Source organism: Leucoraja erinacea, chromosome 16 (assembly GCF_028641065.1).
Source record: "Leucoraja erinacea ecotype New England chromosome 16, Leri_hhj_1, whole genome shotgun sequence".
Taxonomy (NCBI): Eukaryota; Metazoa; Chordata; class Chondrichthyes; order Rajiformes; family Rajidae; genus Leucoraja; species Leucoraja erinaceus.
The window spans coordinates 41267200-41290024 of NC_073392.1; the positions used below are offsets into that span (position 1 = coordinate 41267200).

General features: G+C 43.3%; 1 protein-coding gene across 3 annotated transcripts in view; it reads left to right on the plus strand.

Annotated features, from left to right (window-relative positions):
• Window positions 1–22825, plus strand: part of shisa10.1 (shisa family member 10, tandem duplicate 1) — a 150243-nt gene that overhangs the window by 75562 nt on the left and 51856 nt on the right. Inside the window, exon 1 of one of the 3 annotated variants that reach the window (XM_055648243.1) lies at window positions 848–1103. The exons of the other annotated variants lie outside the window; for them this stretch is intronic. Coding sequence (XP_055504218.1) covers window positions 1093–1103 — 11 coding nt within the window. The 5' untranslated portion in view covers window positions 848–1092. Of the gene's footprint in view, window positions 1–847; window positions 1104–22825 lie in introns of those variants that run through there. 3 annotated transcript variants of the gene reach the window in all.

Sequence of the window (22825 nt, forward strand, 5' to 3'; positions counted from 1 at the left end):
CTTCACGGCAGCTTCTCTGCCCCACGAGATGTGCTCCTGCCTTCCACTGGATTAGTTCTGCATTTCTCAGGGTGGTTCCCTCTGTGTTATGAGTCAGGCGGATTTACTCTGTTTGACTGCTGAGGTTTGCAGATCTATTTTGACCCTTTCCACACACATGTCCGGACCTGCTGGGATTTGTGCATTAATATCTTCTCAGAGGCAGGAAGTTACACGCATAAACTTTCCTTTGCACTGTAATTGCACTTAATATGCACTGTTTGTACTCCTTTGGCTCGGTTGTATTTGAGCTGTACCTTTGCCAGTAATGCATGCAGTTGAATCATACCTTCAGCCTTGCTGGGTTCTCATATTTTCCTCTACGTCTAATCATTGCAGCACAAGGGCATTTACTTTCACTGTTCCCCCTTCCCAGAGCAGCAGAGTTGAACACCCTGGACTTTGGCTGTGATTTCATTGGCGAAAGATTACAATTATGCAGAGGAGTAATCGCAGTCGACTCTGAGTAATAAATCCCCAAACTTTCTCTGGCTAAAGAGATCAAGGTTGCTGCTGCAAGACCCTGCATTCCTGGGAGCTCTGGAGATGCATGTTGGCAAAGGAAGCGTCCGTGCATTCTCAAAAAGGGATTTCACATTCTTGCCTCTGATGCAAAACATAGTTTTCTAAAATGGTGAACTGGGACAGGCAATAAATAAAATAGTGGTCTTTGCAAGCCACTGGCAGTGGTTGCATTTCTCAGCCAATTGCAAGTGAATGCAAGGAAACGCTGCCTGTCTTTTAACTGGCTGGTACCCAAGTGTGTTGAGGCAGGCGTGGCTAACTCTGTCATTTGTGGTGCTGCCGAGCGGGGATCTTGTGTCTGTGCTGCTGTTAATGCAGAAGGGCGCTGTGAATGCACATTGATATTAAGGGCAAATGTCCTGGGCAAATCTATGATTAACAAGAGAGGGCCTTGTGCGAATTACTGATGGTTCCTCTTTGTAACAAGCTTTGTGTGATCTCGGAGAGCCCCGATCATCAGTTGTGAGTGAACACAAAAGGATTTCCAGATCATCTGCCGGGCTTGATTTCTTTCAAACTTGAATCAAGATGAGCGTTAAGTAAGTTTGAACTTTTTCTTTTTTTGTGTCTGGCCCTTTGTGCTGTGTGAGTGTGTGTGTAATTTGCAAGAACACACGCCTTGAGTTGACAATGGGCTGAATGTGCTGAAGAATAATGTGAAGGCAGCCAGCCAGCCAGCCAGCAGCAGTGCAGACGACAGTGTCTTTGTGACTTCCTGCAACAATGGTTTACTCTGCCATACTCTTCCAACTGGAACCTCTAATCAGGAAACACAGAGTTTAGCTGCTCTGTTAATATTTTACTTGGCTACATTCTGCAAGTGAATTCTTTAAATGTACTTGTGCGATTTTGTTTTTTGTTGTTCTGAGATACATGGCAGGGCCTCCTTTTGAGTATTCTTGAGAGATATTTCCAAATTCTTAGTTTAGTTTAAAGATAAGAGTGTGGAAACAGGCCCTTCAGCCCACGGAGTCTGTACCGACCAGCGGTCCCCGCACATTAACACTATCCTACACGAGGGACCATTTTTTAAAAACATATATACCAAGCTAATTAACTGACAAACCTGGACGGCTTTGGAGTGTGGGAGGAAACCGAAGATCTCGGAGAAAACCCATACAGGTCATGGGGAGAACGTACAAACTCCGTACAGACAGCACCCGTAGTCAGGATTGAACCAGGGTCTCTGGCGCTGTAAGACAGTAGCTACACCGCTGCGCCACTGTGCCGCCCCTGTTTTGTCCTTTTTTTTAAAGAGCTTTGACAAATTCCTGAGTCATGAGGATGAGGAAGTTCTGGCTGATGAAGAATCGGTTCCCGTGCTGTCTCAAAACTATGCTGAAGTGTTTGTGGTGGTAATAGAATTCTGCTGAGTTTCTGGTAAATAGTTTTAACACTTTGTAACACTTTTAACACCCGAAACATCACCTATTCCTTTTCTCCAGAGATGCTGTTAAACCCGCTGAGTTACTCCAGCTTTTTGTGTCTATCTTCAGTACAAATATTGATTTGTCTAACTTCAAGTAACCCTTGGCTTCCCTTTCTCTCCGTCCTTCCCCTACACTAGCTCTCTGACTAGTTTCACTATACTCCTGATTAATGTTTCTAATTATATACCTCATTGTCACCTTCTCCTCAGCCAACAATTGGGCGTTTTACTTTTCCCAGATCATCGTCGGCTTTGATCTGTCATTTTCACACCTTATTCTTCCATATCTCTAGATTCTCTCTCCCCTGATTCTCAGTCTGAAGCAGGGTCACGGCCCGAAACGTCACCCATTCCTTGTCTCCAGAGATGCTGCCTGTCCGCTGAGCTTTTTGTGTCTATCTTCAGCATCTGCAGTTCCTTCCTGCGCAAGGATTTTATTTATGCCTTTCCTGCTCAGTGCAGTGGTCCTGTCCGCCATCTTTGAAATCTAAAAGGAGATCCGTTAACGTGGGTCCTTGGTGTGTGGTGGTCCAAATTGTTTCATATTGGAGCTCAAACTGATCCAGTTGTACTTTGAGAATGCAGCAGGTGGCCACTCCTGGCTGTACCTCATCCTGTTGACAAGTGAACCTGCATATTTTGGAACATCACTCTCAATGTAATAAGTCATAAGGTCATGTGATAGGATTAGAATTAGGCCATTCGACCCATCAAGTCTACTCCGCCATTCAATCATGGCTGATCTACCTCTCCCTCCAAACTCCATTCTCCTGCTTTCTCCCCATAACCTCTGACACCTCTACTAATCAAGAATCTATCTATCTTTGCCTTAAAAGTATCCACTGACTTGGCCTCCACAGCCTTCTGTGGCAAAGAATTCCACAGATTCACCACCCTTCGACTAAAGACCTTTCTCCTCATCTCCTTCCTAAAAGAATGTCCTTTAATTCTGAGGCTATGACCTCTAGTCCTAGACTCTCCCACGAGTGGAAACATCCTCTCCACATCCACTCTATCCAAGCCTTTCACTATTCTGTACTTTTCAATGAGGTCCCGCCTCATTCTTCTAAACTCCAGCGAGTACAGGCCCGATGCTGTCAAAAACGTTCATTCATGTTTGCTCAAGTGTTCATGTATCAGCCATTTGAAGAAGTGTCTTCTCCTTCCATGTGGTGGGCTGGGTTTGATGACTGATACCTTTGGTGGGCGTATTATCTCCTGAGGTCAGTTGGCCTCCCAAGAAGCAAAGATGAGCACCCGGTGACACACACACACACACACACCCCTGATTGTTTGGTCCAACAGGTTAGGGAGAGGCCCAACCTGATGTGATGAAGGTGGAATTGTTTCCTCTTATTGTTGTCTCTTACAAGTCACCTGAGGAATCTAAACAGTAGATACTAGTAGCCAAAAATGCTGGAGAAACTCAGCGGGTGAGGCAGCATTTATGGAGTGACGGAAATAGGCAACGCTTAGGGTTGAAACCCTTCTTCAGACCGAACCCTTCTTCTGATCTTAGAATAAAGGGGAGGTCATTTAAGACTGAGGTGAGAAAAAACTTTTTCACCCCGAGAGTTGTGTATTTATGGAATTCCCTGCCACAGAGGGCAGTGGAGGCCAAGTCACTGGATGGATATTAGATAGATAGAGCTCTAGGGGAGTCACTAGTGGAGTCAAGGGATATGGGGCGAAGGCAGGCATGGGTTATTGATAGGGGACGATCAGCCATGATCACAATGAATGGCGGTACTGGCTCGAAGGGCCGAATGGCTTCCTCCTGCACCTATTTTCAACGTTTCTATGTTTCTAAGCATTTTGACCCAAAATGTTGCCTATTTCCTTCGCTCTATAGATGCTGCCTCCCCCGCTGAGTTTCTCCAGCATTTTTCTATTTTCCAGCAGCTGCAGTTCCTTCTTAAACAGTAGATTCTAGTATTCTAGTGCATTTTCTGCAGCAAAAAAGATGAAGCAACAGCTGGTTTGGAAGATGGACACAAAAAGCTGAAGTAACTCTGCGGGCCAGGCAACGTCTCTAGATAAGGAATGGGTAACGTTTTTGGTCGAGACCCTTCTTCATACTAAGAGTCAGGGGAGAGGGAAATGAGAAATGTGAAAACGTGCACAGAACAAGGAAAGGTGGAGCCCACAATGATCCATTGTTGCCTGTAGAGAAGGTGATAGTGAGTGATACAAACAGTGAAACTCAGCAGAACAACAGTGAAACTATGATGACTAGGGTGGGGGAGGGACAGAGAGAGAGGGAAAGCAAAGGTTACTTGAAGTCAGCAATATTCATGTCACAGGGTTGTAAGCTGCCCAAGCTGTTCCTCCAATTTATGTTTGGCCTCACTCTGACAATGGAGGAGGCCCAGGACAGAGGGGTCAGTCTAGGAATGGGAGGGGGAGTTAAAGTGTTTAGCAAATGGGAGATCACGTAGTCCAAGGCGGAGTGAGTGAAGGTGTTTAGCAAAGCGATCACCCAGTCGGCGCTTGGTCTCGCTGATGTATAGGAGTCCACGCCTACCTGAATATAATATTGGAGATCAAGCTCTCCATTGGGGATCAAAGGGTGAGAGGTGCATGCATCATCAGGGTAGCTACCGTTGATATTGTGCGTCATAGAACAGCTTAAGTAAGGAATGTAGGTCTCCAGTCAAGGTTTGGTTATAATATAGGCCCAGGACAGAAAGGTCAGTATTGAGATGGGAGGGGGAGTTAAAGTGTTTAGCGACAGGGAGATCGTGTAGGTTTAGGCGGACTGAGTTTCCCCATAATGTCCCAAGTTTTGCACAGGAAACACTGAGAACCACTGGCTTTGGAATGGGATCAGGACTCCAGGGATAAGACATGCCTGGAATGCCCGGTCAAATTTCTAGAGCCATCGGCAAACATCCATAATCACATTTCATTCGGGAAGAAGAATTAAGAATTAACTGCCACTGATATAAGCAATGTTAGACAATTTAATTGTGTGCCGATTAATCAAATTCTGAGCCCGTGATGCTTGCCTGTCCTTCTAATTAGGCAATAAGGGATCTTTAAACAACCATAAACATTAGTTTTATGGTCCACTATAAGACAAGAGTGATATAGAGTATTATGACAAACGTTTCCAGAGATATTAACTAAACAAAATTCAACACTGGACCAACCAGAAGATATTAGTGGCACATAACTTAATAGTGTAGGAAGGACATGCAGATGCTGGAGTAACTCAGCGGGACAGGCAGCATCTCTGGAGAGAAGGAATGGGTGACATTTCGGGTCGAAACACTTCTTCAGACTGAGAGTCAGTAGAGAGGGAGACTAGAGATATGGAAGAGTAAGGTGTGAAAAGGACAGATCAAAGCAGATGCCGATCAGGAAATGTAGAATGGATAATTGTTGGCTGAGGGGAAGGTGACAACGAGGCATTCAATCGGTAAAATTAATCAGGAGGACAGTGAAACTAGTCGGAGAACTAGGGTGGGGTAGGGACCCGAAATGTCACACAGAACTTTAAAGGTTGGCTTCAAGGAACATATTGAAGAAAGAAAAGGAGCCATAGGAACTTGTGAGCTTGGGGTCTTGGCAGCTGAAGACATGGTGCCTCATGGAGATTGTAGAACTGAAGTTCACAGAAATAGAGAGGGAGGGAGGAGAGGATGTGTGGATTTGAAAACATTTATCACTTGCCAGCCATTGTAGGTTGTAGATCCATCAATTTGGGTGATGGGTGAGCAGGGTTTGTGACTTAAGCACAGAGTGGCGTTGCTTTAAATCTGCGGCCATATCAAGCATCTGTAACACAATCTGGTCATCACTAGTGATCCCCTTATGACCCCCCTAAGTGCCTTGCCATTGCATTTCAGAGGGCATTTAAGTCGGCTGCATCAGGGGATCTGGAGTAGTAGCTGGGACAGACCTGGTCAGGGTAGTAAGTATCCTTCAATGAAGGACATTGTAGAATATTATGGACATGAAAAACTGGATTAATAATGGGACTGACAGCATCTCTGGAGAGAAGGAAGGACTAGGATTAAGAAACTCATCAAGAAGGCTGGCTCTGTCCTGGGGGTGGAGTTGGAGTCCAAACTGCGGGGCGTCTTGGACAATATAGTTCACCTCCTCCATGACACACTGGCCAACCTGAGGAGTACCTTCAGCAACAGACTGGTTCCACCAAGATGCAGTATCGGATGGCACAGGAGATCCTTCTTCCCTGGGGCTATCAAACTGTACAATTCCTTCCCCTTCTGTCGTGGGGTAGACTGACGAAGGAACTGCAGATGCTGGTTTACACTGAAGAGAGAAAGAAAATGCTGGAGTAACTCAGCGGGGCAGGCAGCATCTCTAGAGAAAGGGAATAGGTGATGTTTTGGTTTGAGACCCTTCTTCAGAAGACACTCAGTTTGCAGACGGGCAGCATCTCTCCAGAGATGCTGCCCGTTCCACTGAGTTACTCCAGCATTTTGTGTATTTGCTTTATAAACCAGCATCTGCACTACTTTCCTATCATGAGAGAAATGATTACAGTGAAATAAAGGACATGGGATTGCCATGAGAACTGGCGTAGACTCCATGGGCCAAATGGCATCTAACAAAATATGAAATGTGAAATCCATTCCAGGGATTAAACATTAAAATAAAATAAAGTTACTTTACACAGTGACACATCTGCTTTCTGAATCTTTGCCACACAGTCCCCATTGGAATCCATATGATCTCAGAGTCCCTACAAGTCCTAGAATTAAGCACACACATTATTACTGTTTCAAACATTAAAAGCCAGCAACATTTGGCCGACAATTGCCATTTCTGACACTGGCTTTTCAATCCAGATTCACTCGATTATTTTACATTTAAGTTTTCAGTCCACGGTGAGATTTGAAGTTGTGGCTTTAGTCTCCTAAAGCGGGTGGGAGTTGCAACCTTCACGTGGTCTGCCCTGTTTCGACGAATGCAATCAACCCGGCGTGCACAATCAAGTAAGATCAAATAGAACAAATTGCCCTACAACTTTAGGCTGTGCACGCCATACGCAAGAAGAAGAGGAAGACTTATACCAGTCCAGTAAGTGATGTGCTTGTTACCCAAAAGCCGCAATGCATTTTAAGGAATATTCGGAAAAATGGGCTCCTCTCAATTTTTCATATTGATAGAAATAGTAATATGAAATGTCAGGAAAGGGTTGGAAAGTTGTACCTAGCAAAGTGTTAATGGCTATTTCAGTAACGTGGCTGCATTACATTTCCCTTGCTTACTGTAATTATATGGGTGACCTTTATTTAGAAAAGTCTGATGACTTGTACAGAGGTATTTTTGGAACTTTATTTAAAGTTGTTTGGACTCACAGAATCAGTCTCCCTGTAATTTTATTAAAGTACTATAATGGTGTTCTGAAAAGAGAACAAACCAAAGCATCTTTTGAAGTATGATCACTGTTGAAATGCATGATTAGATTTTATGATTACAGATGAAATCAGCGATAATTAAGGTCTTTCTAAGTTATTCATTGAAATCGTCTTTATGATGCTAGAATGAAAAAGATCTGGAATAAGGCATAACTTTAGTTTAGTTTTAGAGATACGGCGCAGAAACGGGCCCTTCCGCCCACCAGGTCTGCGCCGACCAGCGATCCCCGCACATTAGCACTATCCTACACACACTAGGAACAATTTTTACATTTACCAAGCCAATTTACCTACGTACCTGAACGTCTTTGGAGTGTGGGAAGAAATCGAAGATCTCGGAGAAAACCCCACGCAGGTCACAGGTAGAATGTACAAACTCTGTACAGGCAGCACCCGTAGTCGGGATCGAACCCGGGTCTCCGACTCTGCAAGGCAAGGCAACAAATCTCCCGCTGTACCACGGTAGACACATTTCACCTTTCCAGACTAAATGTGTGGGAAGGAACTGTACATGCTGGTTTAAACCACAGATAGACACAAAAAGATAGACACAGTGCCGACCAACTCCGGGCCATTGTGTGTGACTGGCTGGGATGGTGCAGTGAAACGGAGCTGGAAGTTGTGGCCTCCTGATATCTTGGGCATCTTTCTTGCTCGTGGGTTACCAAAGGGTTAATCAAATTGCAGAAGTGAACTAATGTCACAGCTGCTCCCTCAGCATGAGACTGACTGGAGGGTGAGGAACAAGCTGTTTACATGTGTCTTTGGCCACAAAATGGTGGGAGGAAACGGATACAAATATTAAGTATAGCCAGGCAAGTCCTTCATTTTATGATAACAGCTCATAATAAACTGTAAATATATCAAACTTTGAGCTACGTTGACTCTTCAGCTTGGTCTCATTTAGAACCCATTTAGCCGTGGCATGTGGTATATTACATACCAAGATTTCCATAAAAGTAAAAATTCCCAAAAGATTTTGCAATGTTGGCAAATAACTTTGACGTCAAAGACAATGTTTTACACACAGAACTGGAGTAACTCAGCGGGTCAGACAGCATCTCTGGAGAAAAGGAATAGGGAGGTGATGATTTGGGTCGAGACTCTTCTTCAGACTGAGAGTCAGGGGAATAACTCTTCCAGATTCTCTTTCCTTAACATTATTATCCTCTGGCTTCCCACTGTGTGCCCTCACTTCCACCACGTCCACTGCATTCGGTGGTCTTAGACGCTCTTAATCATCTACCTTGGAGAGTACGTGGGAGAGATTGGGTAGATCGCTTTGCAGAATCCCTACGTTCTGTCCGCGGGGCAAACTCTGAGCTTCCTGATGCCCATCACTTTAATGTCCCCATCCATCCCATACCCATCTGACCTGTCACAGCTTGAAGAACATCACCTCGTTTTCCGTCTGGGCACTTGGTGGCCTTCTGTACTCAATATTCAATTCTACAAGATAGACACAAACAGCTGGAGTAACTCGGTGGGACAGGCAGCATCTCTGGAGAAAAGGAATAGGTGACGTTTTGGGTCGAGACCTTCTTCACGTCATCCATTCCTTCGCTCCAGAGATGTTGCCTGAGATGCTGCCTGGCCTGCTGAATTACTCTAGCTTTTTGTGTCTACGGTTTAAACCAGCATCTGCAGTTTCTTCCTATGCATTGAATTCTACAACTTCAGTTAGCTTGATTTCTTGGTTTGTTATTAGTCAGAAGATCATGTGATAGGAGCAGAATTAGGCCATTTAGCCCATCAAGTCTACTCCGCCATTCAGTAATTCAATCATCACTCCCTCCCAACCCCATTCTCCCTGCCTTCTGCCACCTGTACTAATCAAGAATCTATCTATCACTGTCTGAAATATATCCACTGACTTTGCCTCCACAGCCTTCTATGGCAAAGAATTCCACAGATTCACCACCATCTGACTAATGAAATTCCTCTTCACCTCCTTCCTAAAAAGAACGTCCTTTAATTATGAGGCTAGTGTCCTAGACTCTTCCGCTAGTGCAAACATCTCTCAACATCCACTCTATCACAGCCTTTCACTATTTGTACTTTTACATGAGGTCCCCCCTCATTCTTCTAAACTCTAGCACGTACAGGCCCAGTGCCGACAAACGCTGATCATAGGTTAACCTACACATTCCTGGGATCATTCCTGTAAACCTCCTCTGGACCCTCTCCAGAGCCGACACGTCCTTCCTCAGATATGGGGCCCAAAATTGCTTACGATATTCCAAAGGCGGCCTGACCTGCGCCTTATGGAGCCCCAGCTTCAAAAGCTGAAATAGTCCATTGGATATTATTATATCATCAGCTCAGCTGGCTTTTTTATTTATTTATTTCTCTTTGGGGATGGGAGAACATGCTCTCCTGCTCTGCAGGCACCCCCTCGTGCCTCTGTCTGTGTTCTCACCCTTTAATCATTCCCATTCATTCATTGACCAGATAACCTTGTGTACAGTTTATCCCCTTGGGCACCCTAGTTAAACTATATCAGAGACATCGTCCTCACCCACCCTCTCCGAAGCCTTTCTAGCTCCTTTTGTCTCTTTTCCAGTTTGGATGAAGTATCTCCGCCTTGGAATGTTGATTCTGTTTTTCTTCCCACAGATGCTGGATATTTCCAGCCTTTAATGTTTTTGTTTCAAAATCTGCAGTTTTCTTCAGTTTACATGGCACAGAATTCATTCTTTTTGTTGTAGCTCATGAAAGAAATAAACTTACAAACTAAATGATAATAACGAAAGACGTACAGGTTTGTTGTTTTTTTAATTCTTTTTTTTCTCTTTGGATATGGGAGAACATGCTTGGCTTGGTGTAAGTGTAAATGGTCCCTAGTTTGTGTTAATGTGCTGGGGATCATTGGTCCATGCCATGAGTAATTAGTTAGGGTAGGCAGTGGCTTTAAAAATCTTGGGCAGATTGTTCTCTCGGCTTTTATCAAGTATTTTGTCTTCAATAGGTCCTATCTCTTTTTTTTTTGTTTTGTTTATTTTATTAGAAGTTAATACAGTACAAAACAGTACAGTGGAACCTAATTTTAGGTGCCAACTATGTAATACCGTAATCCATTCTATGTACAACCTCTAGTTTTATGTTATGAGAAGGAAGTAAGCAGGACAAGAAAAAGAAAACAATAGAAAGAGGAAAAAGTGGAAAAATAGATGGTAGAGAGTAGAAAAACATGACGTGTATATAAAAAAGAAAAAAGAAAAAGAAAAAGTGGAAAGTAGAAATAGAAGAGAAGGCCCCTTAAAAGAGAATTTTTCAAATCTGTATTCGGAGATGTAGATCTATCCGCGTCATGAACTGAAATCAGCAATCTTTACGGTACCGCTGCATCACATGGTTCCAAAAAGTCGATGAAAGGAGACCAACTCCTTAAGAATTGGTCATATTTATCTATTAGTCGGAGTCTCATTTCTTCAAGGCGTGCTATGTCCATCATATTCCTAATCCACATTTTAACAATTGGTATGGTTGTATTTTTCCAAAATTTAAGTATCAATTTCTTTCCAATTATTAACCCATAATTAAAAAAAACATTTTGGTCTTTATATAAATTGGTATCTTCTCCTATTATTCCAAATATAATCCATTCCGTTTTGGGTTCTATTCTTGACTTGAAAAGCTTTGTAAGGTCCTATCTCTTAATAAAGTATTTAAAAACATATAGCTCAAAGAAATTTATGTACCATATTATTTGAACACAAAATCCATTCTTCTCTCTTTGTTTCCTGTTATACCAAGTTGTTTTAAATGTTCTCATTATTTTTGTTCCTTTGCGCTGTTGAAGTTCTTTACGTTCCGGCGTTGGTCCGCCATTTTCAATTATTTTGGTCTTTTCCCCGTAAGTTTGCTTCGAGAAACTCTTCAGGTAATCACTATCCATCTTTGGAAAAACCTGCCAAGAAACTTGCGCATGTGCAGTAGGCTGGTGCCCATGCGCAGTGTACGCATGCACGCAGTCCACGGTGTAAAGGCAGAATTTCAGCTGCCTTTACGGACCGTTGCCACTGATGGCTTGTAGCGGCGCCGATGGCACGTGTGTAGAACATACTTCCGCGTTTTAAATGTACTGCGGATGAAAGGCACGGGAGAATTATGCCTAAGAAGCATAATTCTTCCGTGCCTTTACTATTTACGACAATTTTATATATGTTTTATATATATGATATATATATTTTATATATAAAATAATTACCATTTCATAATTTTAGTCAGGGTAGGCACTGACTACCTTGCCTCCCCTGACGGCACGTGCCTGGTCAGTGCAGACTCGGTGGGCCGAAGGGCCTGTTTCCGCGCTGTATCTCTAAACGTAACTAAAAACTGAAATGAAAACATTGGCAATGGGTTGTCTACTTTCGGATAGAAAGGGCCACACAAAAGCTGAAATGTTAACTTTTTCCATGTGCTACACTGATTTGACTTCATGCATCCAAAAGTTTAAACAACTAGAAAATGATTTGTACATATGGATCACTGTTTATTCTCCCTCAGTAAACAGATGGCCCAGCAAACAACGTGGATGAACCTCATTAGATCAGTTACTGTAAGTGTAATCTGGATCAGTATCACTAATTTGAAGCTAAATTACCAACTGGATGTGGTTGAATGTTCTCTGATCATTGACGCACAAGATATAGTAAACAAGACCAGCTGAATTAAACCGTTACAATGTAGAAACAAGAAACGGCAGGCGCTGGTGTATACTAAAGATAGACAGACGCAAAGTGCTGGAGTAACTCAGCAGGTCGGTTGGCATCACAGGAGAAAAAGACTGGGTGAGGTTTTGGGTCTTCACCCTTGTTGGCGGGTTTGATGATAATGTCAGGATTGCGGGGAAGTGAGGTTAGGGCTAGACCTTCGGAGGGGGTGAGATTAGAGTAGGGAAGGGGAGCAGAAGGGGGCCTAGACGTTCGATGTCTTGCTGGTAGTTTGAGATAAAATGGTTCGGGCAGGGTGGATGGAGTCCAAGAATGTTGGAGAAAGGGTCGTCACTGGGCGGTGAGGACTCCATCCCAGAAAACCATATTGGACAAGGGATGTTGCTGCAGGCTCATTAAAGTCTCATTATTATGAAATGCGGCATGTCACAGTGAGATTCTTTGTTTTATTATAAAGGGCGTTGACAAAGTCACAAAGTATGCAGCACTAGTTCCTGTTAATCTTCATCCCAGTGCTTCTGTGGTGGAGTAACATATCCAGTTGTGTAGAATTATTAACAAAATATACCAGTTGATTCAGTCTGAAGAAGGACCTCGATCTGAAACGTCACCCATTCCTTCTCTCCAGAGATGCTGCCTGTCCTGCTGAGTAAGGGCGTGTCCCACTTGGGCCATTTTCTCGGTGACTGCTGGCGACTGTCATAGTCATGGCGGGTCGCCGAAAAACCGGCGCCTGGACCCCCCCACGGCAATGTCCACAACAAGCTACTACAACCTACCACCAAGTCTACGGCAAGCTACCGACAACCGACGACCCATTAGGACGTCCACCTACGACCACACCTATTGGCGACAACCTACGTCCACCTGCGACAACCTACGACAATGTAAGGCATTTCAGTCGCCGGTACCTGTCGCCGGTTGACGTAGGTAGTCGCCAATGGAATTCACCAAAGTCATCACCGGCGACGTCCTACATCAGCACCTACGGCAGGAGAAGACGAGCTACGCTCATTGGCGTCAAGCCAACTCTACGCTCATTGGCGTCAAGCCAACTCTCGCCGACTTCTGCCGAAAAGTTTTGAATATTTCAAAATCCAGCGGCGACCAAAAAAATGCTACGATTCTTTGGGCAACTGAGAGACTGCTAACCACCATACAGGTGACACCCCGGTGACCATGTCGTGACAGCCTAGTCGCCTAAAAAATTGCCTAAGTGGGACAGGCCCATTACTCTAGCTTTTTGTGTCTATCTTCGATTTAAACCAGCATCTGCAGTTCCTTCCCACCCACCAGAGAAAGTGGCTGTTCAGCCCGTCATGCCTGTGCTGGTTGCTAAAGAGCTTCCCACCATTGGTCCATTGTCCTTCACGCATTTAATTGACTAGATAACCTTGTTTTTAGTTTATCCCCATGGTCAACCTTGTTAAACATGAGAGACATCCTCTTCTCTCACCCTATCCAAAGCTTTACTCGTGCACATTTAGCGTTTAGATGTGGTAAGACTTTCTGCCTTTGATGGGCCGTGGGTTCCAGACTTCACTACCCTCTGGGTGAAGACATTTTTCCTCATCTTTTACTTTTTTCAGACATACAGCACGGAAACATGCCCTTCGGCTCATCGAGTCTTGTGCCAGCCAGCGATCACCCCTTACACAAGCCTACACACAATGTGTAGGGACAATGTTACAACTTATGTCAGAAGGCAAGTTATGGGGAGAAGGCAAGAAAATAGAAACATAGGAGGTGCAAATAGATCGGCCATGATCGCCTGCACCAAAGTAGATGATGATGTGCTGAATGGCCTCAGTATTCTACTGCTATCTCCTTACCCCCTGATCCCCAAAGCCACAAGGGCCACCTATAAACCTGTGTTAAAAAGGATCTGCATGATCGAATGGAAAGTAGACAAAAAAGCTGAATGGCCTAATTCTAGCTGCTAGATGCTGCTGCACCCCTGAGTTTCTCCAACCTATAAACCTGGATGTCTTTGGAGTGTTGGAGGAAATTGGAGCCTGGTCACAGGGAGAACGTACAAACGCAGCACAGACAGCACCCGTTGTCAGGATCCAACCCGAGCCTCTGGCGCTGTAAGGCAACAACTGCACCGTTGCGCCACTGTGCCGCCCTAAGTAATATGAATCCACTGCTAAGAAAAATTAGGAGCTTCCTTTTTAAAGAGAACACAAAGTGCTGGAAGAATTATTGAGGCAGGCAGCATCTGTGGCGGGAATGTTGTTTTGAGTCGGGATCTTTCTTCAGACCCAGTCTGAGCAATCATCTGTCCTTCCCTCCACTGATGCTGCCTGATCAACTTAGTCATTCAACTCTTTGTGTTTGGTGCATATATCCCAGCATCTTTATTTCCTTGTGTCTCCTCCCTATTTATCCGACCTTGGCCCTTCATATTTTTATACCTCTGTTCCATACGATTCAATCTTAGCTATAATTTCCCAACTCTATAAATCTCCTCTATAACCACTTCAGTGCAATCGTATCTAAGATTGTAAACATTTAACTTGTCTTACAGTAATCTACCAGTTGCATTTAAAACTTTTTTGTATCACTGCTAAATTCCCCATAGATTTGCACATTCAAAGTATACAGACTAATATATCTAATGCCACTTGCTTTCAGTGAAATAGTACTGCACAGAAACTAGTGAGCAGGACATCTGTTGTATCATCTTAAGCCTACTGAGGATTATACCAATAGACTATCATTATTTGTTTTCTGAAAGTATCGTTTAAATTCCATTCTGCTGATTTTATTTTTGGACTAACCATTAAAGTTGCAATTAGGTTTAGGTTAGATACAGCACAGAAACTGGCCCTTCAGCCCACCAAGTCCGCCCTGACCAGCGATCCCTGCACACTAAGTCTATTCTATACACACTAGGGACAATTTACAATTTTTACCAAGCCAATTAGCCTACAAACCTGTATGTCTTTGGAATGCGGGAGGAAACCGAAGCGCCCGGAGATAACCCACGCACGTTACAAGGAGATTGTACAAAGGCCGTATAGATAGTACCCAGTGTCAGGATCGTACCCTGGTCTCTGGCGCTGTAAGGCAACAACTCCACCGCTACACCACTGTGCAGCCCTAAACCAGAGTAACCAAGATGAGTAATCTAATCTAGTTGAGGCTATCACATATTATCATGCATCTTAAAAGAACTGTTTCTCCAAGATACAAAATAGTTTAACATTCAACCTTTTGCCCTTAATGATTTCCAATATGTAACTCTCCCTGGTAATTAGACATGGTCTCATTGGATTCTTGACATTAGTTTCACGGGTCTGTAATAATCAGAATAACGTTCCTGACATGGATACATAGATAATAGGTGCAGGAATAGGTTCTTCGGCCCTTCGAGCCAGCACCGCCATTCAATGTGATCATGGCTGATCATCCACAATCAGTACCCCGTTCCTGCCTTCTCCCCATACCCCATGATTCCGCAAGCCCTAACAGCTCTATCTAATTCTCTTTTGAATGCATCCAGTGAGTCGGCCTCCACTGCCGTCTGAGGCAGAGAATTCCACAAATTCACAACTCTCTGAGTGAAAAAGGTTTTCCTCATCTCGGTTCTAAATGGCCTACCCCTTACACTGTGGCCCTTGGTTCTGGACTCCCCCAACATCAGGAACATGATATTTTACTTGAAGGGTGGAGTCACATTAACTGACTGATCTTGCAGCCAAGAGGTTTAATACATTTACCAATGCATAGACCTTACTTTCCCCTGCTTTCTGTTGCCCTTTAAGCCAGCTTACTTTAGACAAAGGGCAGGTGGGGGAGATTTGGGGAAAATGACTGACTGAGGTGGAGGAAAGATAGACACAAAAAGTTGGAGTAACTCAGTGGGACAGGCAGCATCTCTGCAGAGAAGGAATGGATATGGTTTCAGGTGGGGACCCTTCTTCAGACTGGGGAGAAGGAATGGGTGACATTTCGGGTCGAAGGGTCTCGACCTGAAACGTCACCCATTCCTTCTACCCAGAGATGCTGCTTGTCCCGCTGAGTTGCTCCAGCATTTTGTGTCTATCTTCGGTGTAAATCAGCATCTGCAGCCCCCTTCCCACACGGTTATTTTTTGTTGGGGTGTGTGTGTGTGGGGTGGGGGTGGGTGTGGGAAAGGTAACTTTTGCTTAAGACCCAACCTTTTCTTTGCAGCCAAATCTTTAGGAGAAGAATAGAGGTGACGAATCGTTGAAGTTTCCAGAGGTAGATGGGTCAAACGCCACAAATAGGACTACCGCTTTTTAGATCGGGGCAGTTCTTGCCCAGCATGCCTGACATCACCGCCCCGCGAGTTGGGCCGAAGGGCACCTTCCCCATGCATTGTATGAATTTATGATTGTGCCGGGGACATCATTGAGTGGTGATTTTCACACCGGGGGGGGGGGGGGGGGGGGAAGAGTTCCCAATGATCTTAAAAAGGCATGGATGTTTTGCATTACCTCATTTGGTAAAGAATCTGAAACTTGGGGTCCCGACAATTAAATGTGAATTCATCCCTTTGGCAGTAATTCAAACGCCACAATAGGGAAATTGATCTCTTTGCTGAGATGATTGTTTTCCCAGTCAGTCCCCAGTCAGCCAAAATATATTCATCCTTTGGCAGTAATTACACAGGGAATTGATCTCTGCTGAGATATTTTCCCAGTCAGCCCGTGCCTGAGTTCCATGCTTGCACGTTGCATTCTGAAATGCGGGATGTGGCAATGTCAGATGTTGGTGAACCTGACCTTGTCTAAAGGTGGATTGAATCTTCAGTTATTGGGTCAGTACTCTTCACTATATGGCTCCATAGACTTATATCCACCATGCAACAAAGCTCATTTGAATGGCATCGTCAATTTGGATGTAGAAGTTAAGATTGTTTCTAGTTGCCCTTTGGAGTTATAGAGAGATACAAAGTTGAAACAGGCCTTCTGTCCACTGTGTTTGAAGGCCTGGATAGAGTGGATGTGGAGAGGATGGTTCCACCAATGGGCGAGCCTAGGACTAGAGGTTATGGCCTCAGAATTAAAGTATGTTCTTTTACAAAGGAGATATGCATACATTTCTTTAGTCCGAGGGGGGTGAATCTGTGGAATTCATTGCCTCAGAAGGCTGTGGAGGCCAAGTCAGTGGATATTTTTAAGGCAGAGACAGACAGATTCTTGATTAGTGCGGGTATCAGAGGTTATGGGGAGAAGGCAGGAGAATGGGGCTAGGAGGGAGAGATAGGTCAGCCATGATTGAATGGTGGAGGAGAATTGATGGGCCGAATGGCCTAATTCTACACCTATCGCATGACTTTATGATGTGAGGCTATCTTGTAGAAACATACAAGATTCTGACAGTGAAGTTATTTCCCTTTGCTGGCAGGTTTTGAACTGGTCACAGCCTCAAGATAGGGGGTAGGACATTTAGGGCTGCACAATGCACATTTCCATGGGTCTACTCAGAAGCTGGTGAACCTCAGTAACGCTATGGAGGCAAAGTTGCTGAATATACTTAAGGTGAGGGATAGATTAGTGGACACATAAAGCATCAAGGTATAATGGAGAGAGGGTGGGAATAACATACTGAGATGATCAGCCACAATCATACTGAATAGCCGAGCTGGCTCAGAGGTTTGGAAGGAACTGCAGATGCTGGTTTACACCGAAGAAGGGTCTCGACCTGAAACATCACCCATTCCTTCTATCCAGAGATGCTGCCTGTCCCGCTGAGTTACTTCAACATGTTGTGTCTATCAAAGAGTTGGATGGTCTGCTCCTACTATTTTTACTTATCTGTCATTTATGTCAATCAGCCATGATTGAATAACAGAGAAGACTCGATGGGCCGAATGGCCTAATTCTACTCCTATTCCTTATGATCTTATGTGCCCATACTGACCTTCAACCACTCTTACCATTACTTCTACATTCTCATCGATTCCACCTTTCCCGCCCCATGCCCTCACACACTACGGGAAGTTAACAAAGGCTAATTAAACTGCACACCTCCATGTCTTCATAACATAGGAGGAAACTAGAACAGCCAAAGGAAACCTATGCAGTCACATGGAGAACACGCAGACTCCACACAGACAGCACCTCCATTAAGTTTTAGTTTTTATTGTCACAGGTACAGTGAAAGGTTTTTGTTGCGGTGCTGACCAGTCAACTGAAAGACTACAGATTAAAGTTGTGCCATTCACAGGATACAGATGAGGGAATAACTTTTAGTGCAAGATAAAGCCTGCAAAGTCCGATCAAGGATTGCCCAAGGGTCACCAATTAGCTCTGAATCCTGGCTCCACCAATTAATTAATATTATTATTTTTCATTATTTTCACACGAGTTACGTGCAATTGTGAATATTAATTAGTGTTAAATGTATAGTTTTTTGTAACTAAATTCATTTTGGATTTTTAAGAATGTCTGATCAGAAATACTTAGTGGTAAAGACAATAGTGAGTAGGCAGGTGCGGTGATGAGGCCTTGGGATATGTTGCCAAGCCAACACACATGCATCTGCTTTGAGCTTAGACCTGCACAGATGCAAATTGTTCATGTGACAGAGAAAACATGAGGCGTGGTCCATATTAGGCACAATTCTACCTCGGGTGATGCTTGGTGACGCTTGGTTGCACCTGGTTGCTGTGCTGTGATCTGCCCTGGATACACGATAATACAAATAGGCAGATATATTAGGAGAAGAGTTAGATCACTCGTCACCCCGCCAACATGTTACCACATTGCTTCCCTCTCTCTCGGTCCCTCCCCCAGCCTAGTTCTCTGAAGAAGGGTTTCGGCCAGAAACGTTGCCTATTTCCTTTGCTCCATAAATGCTGCTGCACCAGCAGAGTTTCTCCAGCATTTTTGTCTACCTTAGTTCTCTGACTTACTTAGTTTAGAGATACAGTGCAGAAACAGGCCCTTCGGCCCACTGAGTGCACACCGACCAGTGATCCCCGCACATTATATGTGTGTGTGTGTGTGTGTGTGTGTGTGTGTGTGTGTGTGTGTGTGTGTGTGTGTGTGTGTGACATGTGATGGGGACAATTTGCAGCAGCTTTTGGAGGTGGTCACACAGAAATGAGTAAACTAAAAACATGGTTTGATTTGAATAAATTATCATTAAATTTAAACAAAACCAAACTTATGCTGTTTGGAAAACGCAAAATAACTACACAAGTAAAAGTAATGTTACCGTATTTAAATAATGTGTGAAATAGAAACCTGTATGAATCACTAAGCAAACATTTCTGGGTATGTATAGTCTTGATTATACAAAATCTGCTGGAAACACCCATAAAGAAACATCTGTAGAATTTAAGACTACAGCAAATAATTTATAAAGCAAAAAAGCACGCTAGTAAACATTGGAGAGAGGGGGGTTAAAGCAAGGAAACTGTTTTGAACAGCATTAGAGACCATTTAAAAAGTAATATTCTGTACTTGACGAAACGATTCAAAGTTGAATATAATGCAATTTTAAAAATGTACAAAAGATATATATTTGAAAAGTAGAATTATGAGGAAGGAGAATGTGTCTCACAGAATGGTATGGTGCTTGGCAACACCTTTTTTGTTCTTTTTTTCTTAATAGCTTGATTGGAGTAGTTTTATTTGAATTGTCTGTTTAGTTTATTTTATTGAATTTTGCATTTGTTAATGGTGAAGAATGGGGGTAGGACTTGACAAGCATAAGCTGCTTCCCATCCCTTTTCCAACGAGTCTAATGTGTATTATGTTGACACTACAAAATAGAGCTATTCGTATAGTAAACAACGTAGGATATCATGAACACCAATATACAAAATTTAAAATTACACACCTTAAAGATTAAGGATCTGGTAGAATTTAAGACAGATAAAGCATACAAATAATTTTAATTTGACAAAAAATTCACTTGCTACCTAATAAAAAGTACAGCCATTTTCATACTGGAAAGACAGAGAGGGGGGTTATTAACTTTCTAGGGAAACTAACATAAACAAAAAACCGTGATCATGGACTCAAAAGCCCATAACCTTCTTAAAAATTAAGAGTATTTGAATGAAATTTTCAGTTATCATAGATTGTGGAATCTGAAACAAATATAAAATAATTTTACTTGGATGACCTGAAATTAAAGCATATAATTAGTTAGTTAAAAAATGTAGCTAATTTCAAACTTCATATCTAGATGAAAAGTACAGTAATAAATGATTAACATTGTAAAAATCACAGATGTGTCCAAATAATATTCACTTTTAATTTCTTTTCATGATTTTTTGTTCATTTTTTTCTTAATAGCTTGATTGGAGTAGTTTTATTTGAATTGTCTGCGAAGTTTAGTTTATTTTAATTGAGCTTTTTGGATTTGTGAAATGGTTAGAAGAATGGTTCACATAGGACTTGTGCCCTCATAGGCCCAGAAAAATACTGCGGGATATAGCGAGCCCAAAATGTGCTACTATGCTATAGAAAACTTTATATACAGGGTTCTTAAGAAGCCCCTTTTAATGTAAAAATAAGGTACATACCTTTAATTGTTTGCTTTATAAAACACTGGGGCTGCGAGAGGTTGCGGGTTTAAAGAATGATTTTTAGACTACTATAACTATTATACAAGGCCATAAAAACTAATAATACCTTTTGCGACGGGGTCTTTCAGCATTTTTCGTTAATGATTTACTAGGCTGAACATTTTCGATTGCAACAGCCTAGTAAAAATCGCGTTTTAAACCCGCCCCCTCTAAACAGCGCCAAAATCGCGCACACGGCCTGGGGCAGATTCTCAATGACGATTCAGGCAGGTTTTGTAACATACCTATATATATATATGTATATATATATACATGTCCTTTTGTATATAATTTTCATCTTTATTTATCTTTATTTTTGTTTTATGATCGTTCGAAATAAAAGATATCATTCATGTGTGTGTGTGTGTGTGTATACATATGTGTGTGTGTATGTGAATAAATAAATATATATATATACACACACATATGTCCTACACACAATAGGGACAATTTACATTTATACCAAGCCAATTAACCTACAAACTGGTACGTCTTTGGAGTGAGGTAGGAAACCGAACACGTCGGATAATTCACGGGGAGAACGCACAAACTCCGTACAGACAACATCCGTAGTGAGGATTGAACCAGGGTCTCTGGCGCTGTAAGGCAGTAGCTCTACTGCTTTTTCACCATCCCGCCCTTTTCACTAGCCTTCACTGCCGACTAGTTTCACTGTCCTTCTGATTAATTTTACTGATTGTATGCCTTGTTTTCACCTTCCCCTCTGCAAACAATGATCCACTACATTTCCCTGAACATTGTCTGCTTTGATCTGTCATTTTCACACCTTACCCATGTATAACTCTAGTCCCCCTCTCACCTGACTCTCAGTCTGAAGAAGGGTCTCAATAGGTGCAGGAGTAGGCCATTCGGCCCTTCGACTCAGCACCGCCATTCACTGTGATCATGGCTGGTCATCCACAATCAGTACCCCGTTCCTGTCTTCTCCCCATATCCCTTGACTGCTATCTTTAAGAGCTCTATCTAACTCTCTCTTGAAAGTATCCAGAGAATTGGCCTCCACTGCCTTCCGAGGCAGAGAATTCCACAAATTCACAACTCTCTGGGTGAAAAAGTTTTTCCTCATCTCCGTTCTAAATGGCCTACCCCTTATTCTTAAACTGTGACCCCTGGTTCTGGACTCCCCGAACGTCTCGACCCGAAACGTCACCCATTCCTTCTCTCCAGAGATGCTGTCTGTCCCTGTTGAGTTACTCCAGCATTTTGTGTCTGCCTGCGACAATTAACATCATGGCAGAGATGATTGTAATCTCGTTTCTGCATTTCAAATGATCCCAAAGAGAAATCTTTCATCCCCTTGCTTATCAAAAATCTTTTAGCTGTGCCGAAAAACTGTCCAAAGATTCTGCTTAAACCAACCTTTTGATCAAGAGAGTTGAAAAGGATTGTGTCAAGGGTTGACAACTTTCTCACTCCCAAATAAGAGACAAAAGGTCAAAATACGGGACGAATTCCCGATGGCAATTCGTTGACTGACTTGGCCGTGGCTGGGTGAATGATGAGTTGGCCCGGGTGCTGGACTGCGCACAAAGCCCAGCCGGCGGGCCAGCTGAGAACTTTTGTCACGCGCAAAGTCCGGCACCCCATCCAACTCATGAACCGATGATCGGCCATGAGAAGGAGGGGTGGTGGTGGTGTCGGTGGTAAGCGAAGATCCGAAGGTCAGACAGCTGGCTGGGCTGCCGACCGACCGGGCCGCAGGCGAGGTGCTGCTGCTGCACTCCATGAGTTGCACTACGTCGGGACGGGTGAGGCGGGGCCGGACGCGGCGCTCAGACCCGACAGTCCCCTCGACCTGAGTAGTAGTAGTCAAATACAGCACAAGGGCGGTCCTGTACGGGACAAACCAATTTAGCCCAAAAAATGGGATGTCTCGGCTAATACTAGTAACCTAGCTAATACTAGGTTGGCAACCCTAATTGTGTCCCCATATAAGATTTTGTTTTCATTTTGTCATTTAAGTGAATGGTTAATTTAAGTAATTTATGTCCTATATTGAACAGTGACCACCAGTTCTAAATTGTCACACAGAGGAAGCAATCTCTCCAAATCTCTCCTGTTGAGACCCTACAAGTTAGTTAAGTTTCCCCTCGATCTTTTGAACTCCAGAGGATAAAGGCCCTGCCCCTCCCCACAGAGCTACCTGCCCATTATAGGAATTGGATGAATGATAATTAGTATTTAATGT